Here is a 19677-nt window from a genome sequence, read left to right as displayed (position 1 = left end):
TAAAATGGCAAATATAGAGATAGAGATGTGTATATGGTGCCATAAAACATAAAGAACATGTCCACTAAGCTGAAATTTCAGGGAAGATTTTCCAGAAGAGAGAATCCATAAACTGAAGGCCTAGTAGAAATCAGAAATGTAAAGAGTGAAGTGGGGTGGAAAGAATTAAAGAGTGTAGAGAAAGAGAGAACTACATGAGAAAAGGCTTGGAAATATGACATAATATGATTTGTGTATGGACAACAAATACTTAGGTATTGCTATCATGTGAATAGGTAATGTCTCAAAGGGTTATTGTGCAGATTTGATAAGGGTATGAACTAAAACAGTGATAGTAAAAATAAATAACAAATGGATTCAAAATATATCTACAAAGTAAAATAAACAAGACTTTTTTTTAAAGGGGTATGGGAGGAGGAGGTGGAAGGAGAAAAAGTAGTCAAGCATCAATACAGATTTCTGACTTGGGTGATAAGTGGACGGTAATGCCTTTAAATGACAGAATGAATAAGGGATATGGTAGGCAAAACTGATTGATAAGGATAAAAAAAGATGTTAAGTTCAACTGTGGACTTGAGTTTTACGTGCTTCTCAGATTCTCAAATAAAGGGATCCAGCATCATGTCAGTTGGTGTGGCTATTTAACAACATGGCCACAAATTCTTTGACACTTCTCCATGACAGTGGAGGAAAGTCCTGTTGTAGTAAAGAGACTTGTGAATTTGAGTTAAAATTTTAAAATATTGTTTTATATATTTGCATGCAAATATACATATTAGAATGATGGTTTTAAATTACTTTCATAATATTTCGATTAGTGATTTTCAGGATCTCCTTGATCTCACTTCAGTTCTGAGGTTTTAAAATGAATTATATTACTTGAGCCATAAATAAGAGATATCAATACCATAAAACAACAGATGCTTTTATATATTCTAAGTTTGTCCAGTGGTGTTTGGCAGGGATATAAACTCTTCATTAGTGGGTCTATAGAGGATGCTCATCATCTTAATATGCCAATATGCCATATTTCTTACCAGACACTAAAGTATGCTGTAAATTAGGAAAGACAATGAGATTTGGGAGTTTTATAGAGCTTGATCAAAACGCTGCTATGCACTTAATAACAGATACCACCATTTTTATTAAGAATTTCCTATGTTCCAGACTTTTATATCTTATCCCTAACCCTTGGCAGAAGTCTATAAAGTGGTTATTAATTTACTCATTTTAAATTTAAAAATTAAGGCTAAGAGAAGTTAAATAACTCATCCAGGGTCATTAAGTAATGAGGATAGAATTTAGACGTAGACCTATCTGATTATGGAGTGAGATGGTAAGATCTAGTCCTCTAAAATAATACCGGCCTCTGTTTGGTACCAGCTCTCTACTTATGAGCTGTGTGGTTTAGGCAAAAATGGAGGAGAAAATCATTCCATTAGGCAAGTGTGACCTAATGGCCCTAAGTTTTAATCTATCTGTAATAGAAGGATAATACCAATTTAAAAGATTATTTTGATAATTAAATTATATGCATATATATATATATATATGCATATGTGATAGGTACTTAATGAATGAACATTTTATTGTCCATTTTAATGTATATGGCTCCCTATATAGTTATTATGTTTCAAAAAGTATTTTTGTGTTATCTCCTTAGAAGAATAAAAGTTCTCTCCAGTCTAAGAAGAATTGATATTATTTTATTTATTTATTTTTAAAAGAGAGAGTAACTAAACATGTAGAAATGTAACCAGTATAAAGGAAATCACACATAGATTCTCAAGTGCCACTTAAACCTTTTGTCTATTCCTCCCTCTACCTTATTCCTAATCCACGCTAGCACCCTAAGCTATGTTCACTAAAATAAACTAGGTTCACTAAAATCCAAATAGGTAAGAATTCAATATAGAAAAACTTGGAAATTTATAATTCATTGATGAAAATTTATCAAAATATTTAATGAATTCACCTCTTCTCCCTTCTACTCCTTCCCTATCCTTATTTCTTAGTTATTTTTTACTGTCTAAAAACTGTAGAAACTCACAACTGTAAGACTTCATTACTTTTAGAGAATACACTATAGTATGTTTACTATAAATAATTCACACCATACTACACTTGTCAAAAAGAATGAACAAAGTATATATCATGGTACGGGAGCCTTGATTTTTATTGTTTTTGCTCACTTACTCACTAATTCTCCAACTGCAGCTCTCTGTCATTGTGAATTAGAATGGTTCTGCTGTATACAAATATTGTATTCTGGGTAATTAGATATTGGAATAGGACTTTCTGTAAATTACTTTAACTGGTGTCACTATGGAAGCAAATAAGAAGTTTTTAGTTCTGTTTCTAGTTTGGGTTATTTTCTGACCCTAAACGGACTGACATAAAGCAGTGCTTTTCTTTGTCAAAGGCAGCCTTTTCAAATCTAACTGCCCGACACACTATTGAGCTATGTGTTCAATTCTAATTGGCTGAGATCTTTTCAATTTGGCAGTTTCATCTTTAATGCAATGGATATAAGATTATGTGTAGGTCTTTTCAATGGTTTTTCCATACTGGTGATTAGGGCAGAGGATTTGAACATAAGCAGGCTGCTGGCTATTTCTTCTGGCCAATTTAAATTGATTCATACAAGTCCTTTGTACCCCAGGGAAAGGGCAGAACAAATCCAAGCGAGTGAGACAGCTATCGCTACTTTAAGATGGAATAGCAGAAAAGAAGATGGGGGCAGGTTCGGAGGGGGAAAATACTCTAAATATTGTAAAATTGGAGCTCTGAGTAGTCTGGCAGAGAAATACTGACACTTAACCAGTAGCCTTCTGTATAGAATCAAAGTTACCAGGAAAATTATTTCCAAGATTGATTTTGATATCTTTAGGTTAAAAAGGCTGTGTAAATGAATAAAGAAAACAAAACAAAAATAGACTCTTAGAAATAGAGGAAAGGATGGTTACTGGAAGGGAGGGTATGGGATGAAAAAGGGGAAGGAGAATACAGTCAATAATATTTTGATAACATTGCATGGTGACAAATGATTATTAGAATTAGTGGGGTAATCACATTGTAAGGTATAAAAATGTCATATCATTATATTGTACATCTGAAGCTAATGTAACTAAAATAAAATCGTGCACTAACAATACTTAAACAAAAAAATTTTGAAGGGCTATGTAAATGGAAAATACTTTTTATACCTGAATCCACAGGGAGCCATGGTAAGTAAACCTTTTTGTTGAAAATATTCCAAAAGGAAGTAAGATAACTCTTCCAGAACTCTAAAGGATCCCTGAACATGCTATATCTGAACAGCAGAGAGAGGGTCAGCTAAAAATTTTGTTTGGATCAGGTGAAAAATTTGTCTTAGAACCATTTAAAAAGATGGATGCTACTGAGAAGGACTCTCACTTTTCCATTAAGAGGGAAGACTAGGATGAGCTATTCAAATTGGGCACATCCAAAAGTTCTCCTTTACAAATAGACCCTGCTTATGAAGCTCCCTTTTGGTTTATCTCTCCTGGGATAGGAAACCATGATGGGGTCATTGGTAGATCTCTAAAGAAGGAACTCCAAACGACACCTCCACCTTGCTCAGGAAAATCCATAGTGTGCCACATCTATTAATTTAGTGTTTCCCTCTCCGAGTGAGAAAGGAAACCATTTCTTCATCCAAAGATAATGGAGACACTGTACTGTGGACAATATTTTAACAAAGCCATTTCAATCCTCCTTGACCACATGAAAACAACGCAACATTTCTCCAGCAAGAGAATATAGCAACAATTTCATTTTATTAGTTTGATTTGCTCTGCCCTAGAACATATGCAAAACATCCGTCTCCTGAGTGCCAACATTCAATTTGTTAAAATTCATAGTAATAATGAAATACAACACTGATGCCTGGCACATTAGTTGAACAAATAAGGGTAACAAGTGTGGCATATGTTGCAGAGACCAGTGGCTAAGTCCTTTAAGCTAAAGGATTTTTGTTGTCGTTTGGTAGGAAATTTTCGGAGCTTACACAATGATTCATTGTTTCATAAAGTGTGGGATTCCACAGAAAAAGAAAGTAAGACCAGTTTTCAACTATCGCTCTCAATCAACTGAAAACATACAAAGCCAACTTTTGTGCAGAACTAGCTGCAGCAGCTGTTTCTGAGCTGTCTTCTAGAAGACTAATGCTTTGTGAACAGTCCTTCTCTGAAACTCAAATTTTTTGAGAGACACTGTCTGAGAATCACTTGGATAAATACAATGTGTTGAGTAACCAGACTTAGTAAGGCCTCCTGATGTTTCAGTATATCTAAGATTTTCCAAATGATACTCAAATACAGAACTACCTGGAATTTTTTTTTAATACAAAGTAGGGGGCCATGACATCTAACAGAAAAGCATACAGATATTCATCAAATGATATGTATGTGAATGTTCACAGCAACAGTATTCTTAATAATTCATAATTGAAAACTATCCAAATGCCCCTAAATGGTAGAATGAATAACTACATCATATGGATACAGTAGCAAAACACTATACTATACAATAAAAATGAACGATCTCCAACTACCTGCAACATATGGATGAATCTCACAAATTTTGGTCAAAAGAAGCCAGACACAAAGACTTACATACCATAACATTCTATTTATATAAAATACAGAAAGAGGCAAAATCTAATATATGCTTCAAGAAGACTCCTCCTTTTGGGGAGTGATTGGAAGAGAATGTAAGTGAGGCTATGGGTGCTGGCCTTGATCAGTTTCATCACCTGGATGATAAGGGAGATCACTTTGTGAAAATTCACTGAAGTATAATGTGCAAACATGTATGAGTGTGTGTGTGTGTGTGTGTGTGTGTTTATACAATACTTAAATAAAAAGTAAAATACATAACAGGCCTATATCTAACTCATTCCCTACAATTCCATGTCTGTTCACTTGTCTCTATTAAAGTAACTCCTATATCATTTTTTTCACTAGCAGTCTTCAGACTTAGATGTTTTTCTTTCTACTTGTCTATGTGCTTATAACAGTTTCCCACTTCTATCCATCAAACTCTAACTCTCCTTTCATTAATAAACTGTCATGTCCTAGTTCAGGCAGAAAACCTTTTAGATCAACTTGGTAGCCTGAGAAATGTTTCAGTTTAGTAATTACTCTCTTAGCATGGTCTTCTAAGTTTCTAGCATTTAAAAAGATTAGAACGTTTCCTTATATACTTTAAACATCCAAGTAAGGCAATGCAGGCATCAAATTCTGACATATATTATAGTATTTAGTTGTAACTTTCTGATTTCAATGACAACATGTACTGTTCCATGTAATCTAGAAATTTAAAATCCATAGGAGCTTATGTGTATAGAGTTTCTATTATTTCATTTATGGGGTAAAATATATCTTAATAATGACGAAGATGCTATATCATTTTCTAATTGTCTCTAATTTATTTTCCCTTAAAATAAAGAATTCATTATTTATCATTTTTAGTTATATACTACTACTATTACCAATGTTATCATTGCTGAAATACCAATTATTAGGTGCTTATTTTGTGTCAGGCACTATTGTAAGCAATTTGCACAAACTATCTCATTCACTCTTTATAATCTTGTGAAGTAGAAGTTATTATTCTCATTTTTCAGATAAAAAAACAGAAGTTCACCAATAATAAATAACTTGCCCAAGATCAAAGAACATGGCTCTATTTAAACCCAGGTGTTCCCATATCAGAGCCCAAGTTCTCACCACTTTGAGCTCAAGCAAGTTTATACTTAAGCATTAATCATTGGCTCCCTTACTTTTTCTAGTGCAGGCATGGTCAGTAGTGTTAGATCAAACAAATATTCCCTTTCTTTCTTGGTATTTATTTCATTTAAAAAAATGTGAATCCACATCAAAATTTCCCAATATAAGAGATAAAGCCTAGCTCTATGTCTACTCTAAGAAAGTAGAGTATCATTACCTAGTACAATTTTGTTTCTTTAATACCTAGGAATGTGATGGCGCATTCTCTTTTCTAAGTGCCAATACCGAGAGTGCCTTCAGTTCATACACAGTTCAAGAGTTGCCTTCTCTAGTGATGGTCTATTGAACTCTTTGATCCAAATCCCAAAGACTGAAATATAATCCATAGAGAAATGGGAGTGTAGGAATCATGCAAGCAAAATAATTATGATGCATTGACATAATATATACACACAATTCCAAATATCACTATAGAGAAGCAATGATGATAAATATACCTTTTTCATAAGCCCACATCAAACACGTCTGCTCATCTTTTTCACCACTAGACCTGCTGGGATCACAGGCTACCAGATTCATATCAGCTCCATTATCCAGTAAGAACTGAACCAGACGAATGTGACCATGGTAGCAAGCAGAGTGCAATCCTATAACAGAATAAATGGAAGTGCCAAAGGAAAAAAGAGGAAAACTAAACCCCAATTTTCTAAAGACAGTCATTAGCACATCACAGCACTGTTGCCAGAAGTATAAAGCAAGAATTTAGTTCTTTGAGAAAGAATTAATTCTATTACTGAGAAAACAATATACTTTAAGCAAAAAGAAGTATCCTGTTCTAGTTTATCTTGACTATCTTTTGTTGAGCACGATTTCTAATATTTCTATATCCATTGTAATTACCAAGTACAAATATTAGCATCTTTGTACAAATCAAAGAATAAAGAGCCCAATCAAGTATTTTCCTTGAGCAGCAAACCAAAGGGAGGGCAGTGTGATCAGTCTGTTCCTGGTACAGGCCATAAGAAATGCATTGACTCTAGATAATTTGGTACAATAATAAAACCGATCCAAAGTCAGACTGCACCATCAACTCTAAATGATGTAACTGAAAAATATCATTCCCCGTTGGGGTTGACCACTCCTGCTACCCCTTCCTTCTTGAGCACACCACTGTTCTTGAGCATTAATAAGCATCAGAAATTGGTGATGTTCTCCCTATAGTCTTACCTGTGTGCCCATCCCTTCCTTGATGGTTGATGCTTATGACATTTTGATCAAGAAGAAATTTAACCAGGTCAATGCTCTTGCCATAGGTACAAGCACTGCAAAAATACACCATAAAGAAAATAGAAGGTTCCTGTTATGGGATGAATTACATGGCCCCAAGTTACTATGTTGAAACCCTAACTTCCATAACCTTACAATGTGACTATATTTAAAGAGATACAATTTAAAGAGCTAATTAAATTAAACTAAATCTTTAGGGTGGGCCCTAATCCAACATGACTAATATCCTTGTAAAAGGTGAGACTAGTATACAAATGACAGAAAAGTAGGAACAACCATTTGAAGATACAGGGAGAAGGTGGTTGTCTATAAGCTAAGTAGAAAGGCTTCAAAGAAACCTAACATGTTGACACCTTGATCTTGGACTTTCAGCCTCCAGAACTGCGAGAAATAAGTTTCTGGTGACCAAGCAACTTAGCCTGTGATATTTTGTTATGGAAGCCTTAGAAAACTAATACAGCCCTGATTTACCCAGGTTATTTCAGATGTATATATAAGAGTACTAACGAGATGGAGAAGGGAAATGTGGAAGGTAAGGGGAGAAGGCAATGGAAAACAAGCATGTATAGAATAAAATCCTGAAGATTCTAACATCTGGGCCTTGACAAAAAAAAGTGTATAAAATTTCTAGTATTTTCTTAATAAATATTTCCTATGCTATTAATCCTTTTTCATAAAAGGAGGGAAAATATTGTAAGAATTCCATGTACTTTTAGCTACAGGACCTAGGCATTCTGTAGGACAATCACATGGGGTAACCCAGAGGGCCCTGAGAAATTTAATCAAACCCAGGCCACAGTCTAAAATTTTTCCCTGGAAAAACCATACACCATGTCTCTGGAGACTTCGTCAGTCAGAGAGAATGATTTCAAAGCTGTCATTTTACTGTGGGAGCATTGGTTGCAGAGTTAAAAATCCACAGCTCCAGCAATACTACTAGCCAAGAGACCTCAGACCAGTTCTTTGACCTACTTGAGTTGTAGTTTTACCACCTAGAAAATAATTACAATAATACCTTTTCTACCTGACACATTGTTGCTGAAATTTCAGTCGAATTGATGCTTATAGAAGAACATTATAAGCTATAAAGGACTATTCATTGTCAGCTCTTTCCTGATGTGAGGCTGTTTTATTATTGGTTTGTTTGTTTGTTTGTTTTGTTTTGTTCTGTTTTGTTGTTTGGAAAAATTAACATATTTCAGGACCCAAAGGAAATAAGATTCTTTAGATAAATTTTGTAACTAGGTTTGCTGAAGTAGTTAATTGGAATTCTAACTACTATTTAGCTTGAAAACAAAGATGCATAGAGAAAAAGATTTTATGTAAGGTAAATCATGCCTAGTGATGACTGCTAGATTTTATTTTTTTTGACTAGTAATTCTCACAAATTTTCTTTTTCTGTAGTTTCTCCCATATCTTTTCTTTTGGTATCGCTTGTTCAGTAGCAATACTCTACTTCTACGATATGGGTAAATGGCAGGAGCTAACATTGGGCAGAAACCCATCTAAATCACGGTTAAAGGAAGGGCGTAGAGACTCTCTAATATTATGAAGTGTAATAAGAAAACTATATTTGGTCTTCAACCCCATGCCTGGCACAGAGCTCCTAAAACTCTTGTACTTTCTTCAGCAATGGGAACAATGGGAGGATCTTTTATTACAATATTTGGTCTTTTGCCCTCCATTCCTGACATAGCTCCAGAGGGATAAAACAAAGGAGCACTTTCAACCACAGCTGTGTTTATGTTAATGAGTTGATTTCTGGAAAGCCCTTGATAATCGCAGCATGAGATCTGGGGAATCAACCAAGTGATCAGACTAAGACAATATTCTGGAGGTGACAATCACCTTCCGATTATAGTTGGTTCCAATTTATGTGTACACAGTAGCAAAATTAGTTGAAAACAAGCCCGAGGTGTCAGCCTTAATAAGCATGACCTATGGGAAAAGAGGACACCAGCAACCATACATATCAGTTTTGCCAATTGTCCCCTTCAGTGACAAATTCCACTGACCCATTCTGACTAAAGGCATGATCTGAAGAGTTCTTGCATCTTTTCTGTTACAGAGTATATATAGAAAACAGACAAATAATTTTGTTACTAGAACATAAAGATATATAAAAAGCACAGGATTTGGAATTAGGCAGACATTTACTACATGATTTTCTAGCCATAGGAATCAAGCTACTTAGCTTCTCTGAGCCTTAATTTTCTCATCTGTAAAAGAAGGATAATAAATCCAACTTTATAAAATATTTATGAAGATTAAATAAGATAATGGATGCAAATAATCTGGTAGTCACTGCTCCATAAATGGTAGTTTTCTTTGCTTCCTTTTTTGCTGAAATCTTGGTTGATAAGAAAAATCTGAAAATCCAAGTGAAATTTGAAAGGTTGATGCCTCATGCAGAGCACAAGCTTAATTTTAATTCAGTATGAAAAAGAGTGTCCTCATTTTTATTATTTACCGGTGTTACAGAAATACTATGTGAATAACATATTGGTTCCAAATACATTTTTAGAGGTTGCAAATTAGCCAAGAAATCTAATTTGTAGGTAAATGATCTTATACTCAAGGTTTACTAAATTCAAATTACTATGTTTTTATTTTTATAGCAAAAGAGTAGCTCATTAAAAATGAGGGTTTTAAAGTTCATAAAAATTTGCCTTCCATTTGGACATTTTAGGGCCTTATAACTTTGAGTTATTAGCAACCTTCTCCCTTCCTGTCTCCCTCCCTCTTTCTCTCCTTTCCTTCCTTCCTCTTTTTCTGTCCTTCATTTTTTGTTGCAACTTTTCCCAAACTAGCTGTTCCTTCAGTGTGCTATTCTAGAGCAAAAACTACACTGTAAAGGACTCTCATGAATTCCTAGAAAGGAGCTAATGCCTTCTTAGGTATCTTAGTGGCCACCCTTACTAAGCTTTTATAGGCTGACAGATGGATGTTTTAGATAGGTAGATACATTTGCACATAAGGTTTAAGTGCTAAGGAAAAAAAAATGTCACATTGGATGCTGATGAATTCTGGTAATGAGATTCTTGTAGGAGGAGGATTATGGGCACTGCCCCTTTTGGCAGCTTTCTGCAGAGTGAAGTGGAATATAAGCAATATGCTTACAGATGTTGATATGCCTGTTGCCTTGGCAACATCAGTCCCTGTCTTTGTGACTGTTGCCAGGAATGCAGCATCTGGCTCTGGCCCCATCTGTTGTACTAACTGCAGCATCTGCCTCTACCTTTTCTTCTGTGCATCTAGCTTGTGCTCCTTGTCCTCTGCCCACCCTCTGCTCTTGCTCTCTGATTTTAACATCTGCCACTATTTGTTCTTGCTTTATGTACACAACTGCAGGAGCCACAGGGCGCCAGCTAAGTTTAGCGGTTATTGTACTTAAATATTCTTTTACCTGTGAAAAGCTGTTTCACTGAAGATGTTTTCCTTAGTCAGACTTTCTATTCCTGATATTTGAATGATTTCCTTGACGACTTCGAATTTGCCATTGTAGCATGCCCTAGAGTTAAAGAAAATATTTTGATAATAGCAAAAAGGTACATGCCATATACCTAGAGGACCTAGAGAACTATGCATAATACTCACAAGTGCAAAGGGGTGTCTCCGTAGATATTAACAACATGAGGCTGGACTTCCAATTCACTCTGGAGCAGGTACTTCACTATATCATGGTGTCCAAAGCGAGAACAGAAATGGAGTGGAACGTGATCTTCATTGTCCTGAGCGTTCACTGTCGTCAACAAGAAGGGACAAGGTATGTTATCTGGAATCCTCTGTTTCTTAGCCTTCTCATGTGTAGTGCTAGGGACTTTTCTAAGTGCCTGAGAAACTCCTGGAAACTGCCAATTAATGATAATAATAAAGGAAATTAAGTGCAACCAATTTAAAAAGTTATAATTATATTCTATTGCCTCTTATACATTAAACAGGCTTTCTTCTAAGCTCCCATAAATTCTATGGAATGCATCTAATCAAATCTACCTTACACAATGGAATAGTTCAGGAAACTAATAAGCACCTAAAAGGTACTCGTGGCTTTAATTCCACACATACTCTTTAAAATTGATTTTTTTTCCTCTGAAAGATGTGAAAAATTATAGATCCTGGCCAGAGCACCATTCCCAGAGATTTTGGTTCAATAAGTTAGGGTGGGGACCAGGACTCTGTTTACAACACTGTGTAAGCGGTTCTGATATACTCCTAAATGAGAATTGTCATACTATAGAACAAAAACATGGTATAATTAAAAGAACAAAGAAACAAACAAACAAAAAAGAGCTTTAGAGTGAGGCAAACCTTATCAGTTCTGTTACCTTAGACAGTTATTTAATACTCAGTTGTTCACTTAGTAGTGAGCATCTGTCCTTCTCTTTGGCTGACCCAGTCTCATGACCTCTTCTGACATTTAGGGAATTCTCTATACTGAAAGTACTACCTAGAGGCCAAGACCATGCTCTCTCACAGAAGCTGGAAATATGCTTTCCAAATCTCCTTTGCAGCTAGGGAACAGGATTAGCAGAGGCTGACCATATGTCCTGGTTTAGGCCTGTTATCCTAGCTTAATGTTTAATAGTGACCCTTTCACTCTCAACAGTGCCCTGGTTTGGATACTTATCTATAGGCATTTCCAATCAACACATTATGTCAGGCTGTGACATTGGAGCTGATGACACAAAAAGCAGAGCCCAATCTATCTGGGCAATGTAGCAGTGGTGGAATAGCTCCAACCAATTTCCGGTAATAGTAATTCCAGCCATAGACTCAGTGCCCTGCATTGTTGGTGCCAGAATCACAAGTGTTAGTGTGTGTGCCTAACAGGGACTAGTTTGGGAGGGTGATTTTTTTGGACATTATTCTTCACTGTGAGGATTCCAAACCTGGCTTTCCAACTCTGTCTTGGGGAAGATTCTGTATTCTGCCTGATATCCTTTAATATATTCCTTTTATGCTTTAATTAACAAGAATTAGTTTCCGAGGCTTGCAAATGAGAACACCTGGCTGATATATAGCCATTCTCCAACAAATACTAAATGATCACTGAGCACCAGGCACTGTGCTAGGTGCTGAAGGTATTGATTCTTATTAGTAACAATGAAATAGCACTATTGTTGCAGGGTTGAAAGGATTAAAGGAGAACATAACTGGAAAGCTTCTAACATGATGCCTGTCACATATTAGACACAATAAAAAAGTCTACTTCCCCATTTTACTGATTTCTCTCCTAGAAATTTGCTAAGTGCTAAGACCAATAAGCTATAAATACATAGAATCTATACTTTTGAATCACTTACCAGCTAGTTGAATAGTCAAGAATTACAGATGTAAAGTAAGAACCACTGAAAACCACACTACTAAATTCTGAGTCTGCTTTAGCACAATTTTTAAAACTAAAGTAACTAGGTCAACTGGCCTATAGCCTTTTTGTAATTACTGGATTACTCTGTCCAACAGTATAGAGTGCTTTATTCAAAATAGAAAATAACAGCCCTTAACAAATCCCATTAATCCTCATTTATATATATAAAAAAACCAAAAGAACAGAAGGAAAAAAAATTGTAATCATGGAGAACAGGAAGGGAGAGAAGAAAGCAAAGGTAATATTTAATTCAAAAATGTGCAAGTAGTTTATTACTATTGTTATTAAAATCATCATTTAACATTTAATGAACACTGATTTAGGCCTTGTAGCTGCTACATTTGTAGGTAACGATTCTTATTTTATTTTTTCTGCTCGATCTTAAGCCAAAGAAAAATCTTTAACACATTCACTGAACTCCTCCTCCCAAGGCTGTTATTGAAAAATAAATCTTTGAATCTTTTCTATTAATGAGTGACTCAAAGGACACCCTTTCTTCAGAAAAATGTTCCTGGTTGTCTTGATTATATTCCTTTTTATGACACTTTTTCTTTGTTCACATTCTGTTGGAAGCCAGAAAAGTCAATATTGTGAGTCGATGCCTGAAAACAGTAGGGAGTCCAGGGCATCTGAGGTCAATTAAGAGTTCTTGAGGTGCAGAGGGGACATTGTAAGGCAGAGTTCAGCACAATCTTCCATTAATTCATAATTTGCCTTTGGCCATCGCTGGCTCCACCCAACACTATTCTTCTCTAGTTAAATCAATAATCTTCAAAGTAGATTATCTACTTGGTGAATTACCTACAGTGGCCTAGATTTTCTTTTCATCAAAGAAGATATAAATGCCAAACAAAGGGTCAAGCCAGGAGAAATCTGGATCAGACACAGAGTTTATGTATATACAGCTATATTTATGCTTCAGTCATTTTAATTTACTTAGCTTTGTCTTGGATCAATTTAAAAAGACAAAAATTATATGTAAGTAACATCTTTTGAAAGAAAGATTGGATCAATGGGTGGGAAAATGGATGTTACTACTTGCTTATATCTGTTTATTGATCTTAATGATAAAATAAAAAAATCCATATTAACCCAGAAATGTCAGCATATCCCATTAGCTCTCTAAAGCAACTCCCAAGTTTGTGATTCTGACAAGATATATTTTTAAAAATAAAATACTTCCTCTTTCTGACCATACTTTAGAAATTTGTGTGACTTTCTATAAAATCCAGTTCTATGTTAAAAGCATTATGGCATTCAACTATTAACATTTAACATTCAGATGACAACAAATTTTAAAATTCTGAATTTTAAATATTGTGAGGACTGTATCACCATTTTTTTCTTATGGAGTCTAGCAATATTTTGACCTTTGCAATCTCATTCAATGAGCATTACATTTCTCCTTTTTCATTGCCCTAAGAGGTACAAGGAAGAAGACTAGAGACTTAAAACACACATGACTGAATAGGTCAGTCTCCCAAACATGCTGAACTGAAGAGGTTGCTTTCAGAATTACATTTTGTCTAATTTTTTAACCTGATTTATTTTCATTTGTGACATTCTGTTTCCATGGAAACATACTATAAATGCCAGATTTCAAATTGTGCTCCTTTTGGGGTCATCCATTTACTCTTCCTCCTGTGCTCATTTACCACAGGCAAGGTCCAGATCTAAAATAAATCATCTGGAGGCTTAGCTACATTTTAGAATAAGTGAACTAGTTGATAATAAACCCTATGCAGTGTCCTTCAGCACAAGAGATTTTATTCTTTACAATTGGTTGAAATGCAAAAGGGACTTAGATATCAAGTCCGTATGAGAATAAAATTAAAAAAGAAAACTTGACAATCTGAGTCACACTCTTGATTTTTTTTAAATGATTGGGTAGGAGGTATATGTAGTGCTTGTGTCAGTCAGAAAGAAAATGTTAAAAATTATATCATACAATACTGGTATGTAGGGGGAATACAGGTGCAGTACACATTTCAATGCCTTTTGTAGAAGCGTCTTTTGATCCTGGAGACATGCTGATCATAAATGACACTCATTTTGACACCACTGAGCTTTGGAGTTGTGAAGAGGAATAAAAAGCTGAGGGTGACATCGATAATAAAAGGAAAAAAGTGAACAGTTCCTGACCCCTTGGAAGAGTGAGGCAGTTTCAAAAACACAATTATGTGTTCAGTGATTCACAGAGGTGTACCTCTGCCTATTCTAAACTAACAGAATCAAAGAGATTACTTAAATAAGGTCCAGGAAACAGCATTACTTGTGTCCTGACAATATGGGTTGTTTATGATAATGATATAGAGAAATGCCTGTGTTACTGCATGTCGTCTCTTACAAAATGACATAAACTATGTTTCTCAAAGTTTACAAAATAAAATGGACCTATTTCTGACACAGAAACTGGAAAATGCCTTAACTTCTTGTCATAATCATGTCTGGGAGCCTTTGTATTTTTCTTATGAGTAAATCAAAACATTGATTAGCTTTATTAACTGAATAACAATCTCAATTTGGGACCAAGGAACTGGCAGTCCTAGAGCTTTGACAACCTTGTCCTTTTGGAAATGTGCATCATTTCTGCTGCAAAGGCCAGCAGCTCTTATAGCTGGGCTTTTAATTAGGTCTCTTGGGGTCAGTGAAAGAATGTTGGATATGCCTGAGAGAATTTAATGACAAGATATAACTCTAAGTGAATTTGTGTCAAAAAAAGTTTGTGGGAAAGAGAAAAAGAGAAAGATTTTTTTTTCAATAATCTACTTTTAATCAATTTTCTAAAATTCATTTTATAATTTAAAAAAATAAAATGCTGCAGGAAATTTTATTCTATTAACTTCACCTAAACTGTGTTCTATGTATTCTAAAGCTTCCCCCACCCCGCCTGCAACCCTATCATACTCTAACTCTATTTCCATTAAAAAGAATAGGAATATCAAATATTGGGAGGGTATGAGGAACAAATGAAACTCTCATATATTGCTGTGTGAGTGTGAAAAAATATAAATGCTTTGTAAAACTGTCTGAAAATTCCTGAAAAGTTAAACATGTGCATATCCTTTGATCCAGCAATTCCACTTACATATATATATATATGAATATATATGTCCACAAAAAGAATTGAATAAGAATGTTTCTGGATGCTATATTCATAAAAGCCAAACACTGGAAACATTCAAATGTCCATTAGGAGGAGAATGGATAAATAAATTGTGGAATATTCATATAATATTCAGTAATAAGAAATAGCAAACTATGATTCATGCAACAACATGGATAAAAGTCAAAATCATTGTGTTGATCAAAAGAATGCCGTCACAAAATTACATGAACCACTAGAACAGATATAACTAACTTATGGCAATAGAAGTCAGAATAGTGATTTCTTTTGGTGGTGAAAGCTATTTACTGAGAAGGGTGCACAAGGGAAATTTCCAGAGTTCAACATTACAGATGAAATTTTTCAACCTTCCAGATGAAAATGTTCTATATCTTAATTTGGGTGTTTTTTACGTGGGTGTATGCATAAGTAAATAGTCATTTAAGTCAATATTTATTTAAAATTTGAGAATTCTGCTGTATATAAACTTTATCTCAATTAAAAAAAAAAGATTAGTGAATAACAACAAATAGGAATAATTTCTTTAGGAAAATCCCATACTTTTTACTGCAGCACCTAATATATTAAGAGTTGAGCTAAACTATGTAAAGAAAAGCTAAAGTTGAGCTAAACTATGTAAACACATAGGTTTAATTAATACACTAAAGATAATAAATTATGACTTGTAGAACAAATGAGTACATGAGTACAGGATTAGTTATCTTCAAGATTATTCTCTAGTAAATAAGGAAAGTACAAGTAAAAAGTACATATAAATTAAAAGATAGTAAGGTCATCTAAATATGTAATCTTACCATCCGCTTTGCTGCCTTCTTCCATCAAGAGTTTTGCAATATTAAAGAATCCTTTTGCCGATGCTAGGTGGAGAGGCCTATCTCCAACTTCACCACTTACATTTACATCAGCACCAAATTTCAAAAGGAGGCGGGTTACCTAAAAGATCCATTCATTTGGAATTGGTATCAAAAGTCAAACAATACAAAGCTTTCAGCAACATGGAAAAAGAAATATCATTAAGGCCTTCTCTTAAGTTATTTTTACCTAAAAATAACAAAAAATCATAATTGGCCTAAATAATAAGGGATTTAATATTACATCACCTAACGAGAAGTTCAAAACTATAGCAATTTAAAGGTTAGGTCTTCATCGAACATCAATAATCCTTACCAAAGTCTGAACAATCTTTTCCAGAGTCTTCTTCTGCCTAGTGCCAGCAGTGCTTACTTGATTTTTTTATTTTCACAACTGCTCCATTCATAGGTTACTGATGGTCATCTTGCTACTGGAAGTTTGCATTCTTTTCTGGAGGTTTGTTTTTTTGTTTTGTTTTGTTTTGTTTTGTTTTGTTTTGTTTTGTTTTGTTTTTGTAAATGAGAGATAGCTATACTAGCTGAGATCCAATTAGCTGAGACTCACATTCAAAGGGACAAAGAGAGGTGAAGTATTAAACAATTTAGGAGCATTCCAGGAGTTATTTCAGGTAATTATGGTATTCCTTCAAATTATTTACATATTCATTTAGGAACCTTCCAAATAATGTCCCTAAACCTCACTTGCCTCCTCTGGGATTTTCAGAAGTTATCATAATGATCCCAAGAGGTAAGTTAGTATGTATCTTTGTCATTAAAATTACAGTTATGGGAGGATCCCTCAATTGTCCTGACCACTGAAGTATTAGCATAAAAGTGAATTCAAGCTCCAAAACTATTTTGGCTTTCTATGTGGCATCAAATTAACATGTTTGGGGGGAGACCTCTCAATAATATGGTATGTATTTAATAAAAATTCTAGGCAAAGAAAAAATTAGCTGGATGGGATGTGGGGAAACTTCCTATTGAGTATAGTTAGGCAAGCAACAAAGGTTCTAAAATCAGACTTCTACTTATTAGCTATGTCATCGTAAATAAATTATTTGAACTTTTGAAACTTCAGCTTCTTCATTGTTAAGAGAAATAATAATAGCTCAGCCTCATAGAGCTGTTATGAGGATTAAATAAGTTATTACATACAAAGCACTTAGAAAAGTATCTATTACTCAATTAATATTGGCAGAAGTCGTAGCACCAAGGTGGTACATGTATATTTTATCCTTTTGTTGGCTAGTCGGTAGACCAATATTTAATTCAAGAGAAATCAGAACAGTAGAAGTTTAGTCTCAAGAACCTTGCACTCCTAAGCACATATTTCCACTTACATGAACTCCATAAATTCTGATTATGTGACTTTATAATGGACAGTTTTAAATTATCTTAGAAATCGATTGTCTATTAAACAGTATTATTATATACCTAGAAAATATTGCTCTTGGTACAAAAAAAATCTACTCTTCCACTTAAAAATAAGTAAATAAACAAATGGCAAGGAACATACACATTAGGCACATTTATATATTGAATGTACCATTCTCTCATCAGCATATTTTAGCAAATGACAATAGCATCCATAAATTACTTATGTGCTGTCTTCACATACAGAAAGTGGGTCCCTTATCATAAAAGACCCATCCACATTTTAGCATAATTTTATAAGACTGTGACTATATATTCAGGTAATGATTTAGCCCTCCACCAAACATGCATAGAAGTTCTTTATGTTTCTGCTGGGTGATGAGGTTATTCACCAAAGGGAAAGACTCTACAGGTAACATGCATTGTGTATATCCTGTCTGTTCCTGAAGTCAGAAAAGTATGGAATTATTTTTATTGCTTGGGTTTTTGGACCCTGTACTTTTATAAGCATTTTCAGTGTCCAGCTCTCCAATGCACTCCAGTGCATTCTGAGCGGCACATCAATGAAATGAGCAATCTTCCCTAGTTACAGGTCACACTTCACAGGTCTGAGTGTCCGAGCATATGACGACTACAAATAAATAAATAAATAAATAAAGGTACAATGACTAGAACAGCACAGAGACATAAGTAAGTTTGATTTTTAACTTGGGATCTTCAGGCAGTACAATGGCATGACCTCTATGAAGGTGAAAAGGTATAACCCTACTCCATAACTGAGTACGACAAGAGATCTAGAGATATAAAATGAGAAAGAATGAAACTAGGATGTCAAGAGAACAGTTACGTTTTGGTTTTCCAATTATGTTCATCTTTCTGTGTTATTTGGTTTATTTAGTTTCTTGAGTATAGCTAAAGGGCAGTATTTGAAAGCAGTATATAAAAATTTTGTCTTTTGATATGTTAAGGTTGAAAATCAATACACTTTGGCATTAGAGCATCTGTCCTTGAATTCTAGCTCTACCACTCAGGCAAACTGCCTGGACTTTATGATTTGGTAATACAAGAAGAGAGATAGAAGAGGGATAAGAAGAAGCTCTTAGGTACAGCAGAATGGGCCTGGGTTTTGGGATCAGACAGACCTGAATATATAGTCCAGATTTTCTATTATTAGCTGCATGATTCTAGTATGCTACCTGACCTGAGTGAACTCCATGTGTATCATTCATAAGAGGGGAAAATGACAGCTAATTTCAGGATTGTGGCAATTAAAAAAAAAACTAGATAAAGATCTTAACAGTGCCTGAACTGTGTAGTATGAACTCACATCTTAAGTTCATAAGGTTGTTATGAAGGTCAAATGAAATTATTTATTAAATCAAAGTACATTGTAAAATTTAAAGCATTCTATACATATTATTACTTTATTATAGAATATCAAATCACATAAATATTTACCTGTTATATAATTATATATTTAAAGTAAATTATACATTTTATATATTTAAAGCACATTTAGTGATTGTTTTTTATTTAATTTAGGTTATTCCGTGTATTAGTTTCCCATTGCCACTGTAGCAAATTACCACAAATTTATTGGATTAAAAGAACAGATGTAATCTCTTATAGTTGCAGAGGTAAGAAGTCTAAAATCAAGATGTTAGCAGTTTGTACACCTTCTGGAGGCTTTCATTTCCTTGCTTTTTCAGCTTCTACACCTGCCGGGATTCCTTAGCTTGTGGTCCCTTCTTATATCACTTTAACCTCTTGCTTTCACTGTCCCATCTCCTATTACTCACTCTGATTTCCTGCTTCCTATTATAAAAACTCTTGTGATTATAACGAGTCCATTAAGATAATCCAGGATAATCTTCCTATCTCAAGGTCTTAACTTGACCACATCTGCAAAGTCCT

General features: G+C 34.5%; 1 protein-coding gene across 1 annotated transcript in view; it reads right to left on the bottom strand.

Annotated features, from left to right (window-relative positions):
* Window positions 1-19677, bottom strand: part of LOC102891957 (serine/threonine-protein kinase TNNI3K) — a 259759-nt gene that overhangs the window by 165558 nt on the left and 74524 nt on the right. Inside the window, exons 7-11 of the mRNA XM_006919326.1 lie at window positions 16330-16468; window positions 10638-10782; window positions 10447-10551; window positions 6981-7075; window positions 6251-6400 (exon numbers count right to left, since the gene is read on the bottom strand). Coding sequence (XP_006919388.1) covers window positions 6251-6400; window positions 6981-7075; window positions 10447-10551; window positions 10638-10782; window positions 16330-16468 — 634 coding nt within the window. The remainder of the gene's footprint in view (window positions 1-6250; window positions 6401-6980; window positions 7076-10446; window positions 10552-10637; window positions 10783-16329; window positions 16469-19677) is intronic.

Source organism: Pteropus alecto, unplaced genomic scaffold, assembly GCF_000325575.1.
Source record: "Pteropus alecto unplaced genomic scaffold, ASM32557v1 scaffold25, whole genome shotgun sequence".
Classification (NCBI taxonomy): domain Eukaryota; kingdom Metazoa; phylum Chordata; class Mammalia; order Chiroptera; family Pteropodidae; genus Pteropus; species Pteropus alecto.
This window is presented reverse-complemented; position numbering and strand designations above follow the sequence as displayed.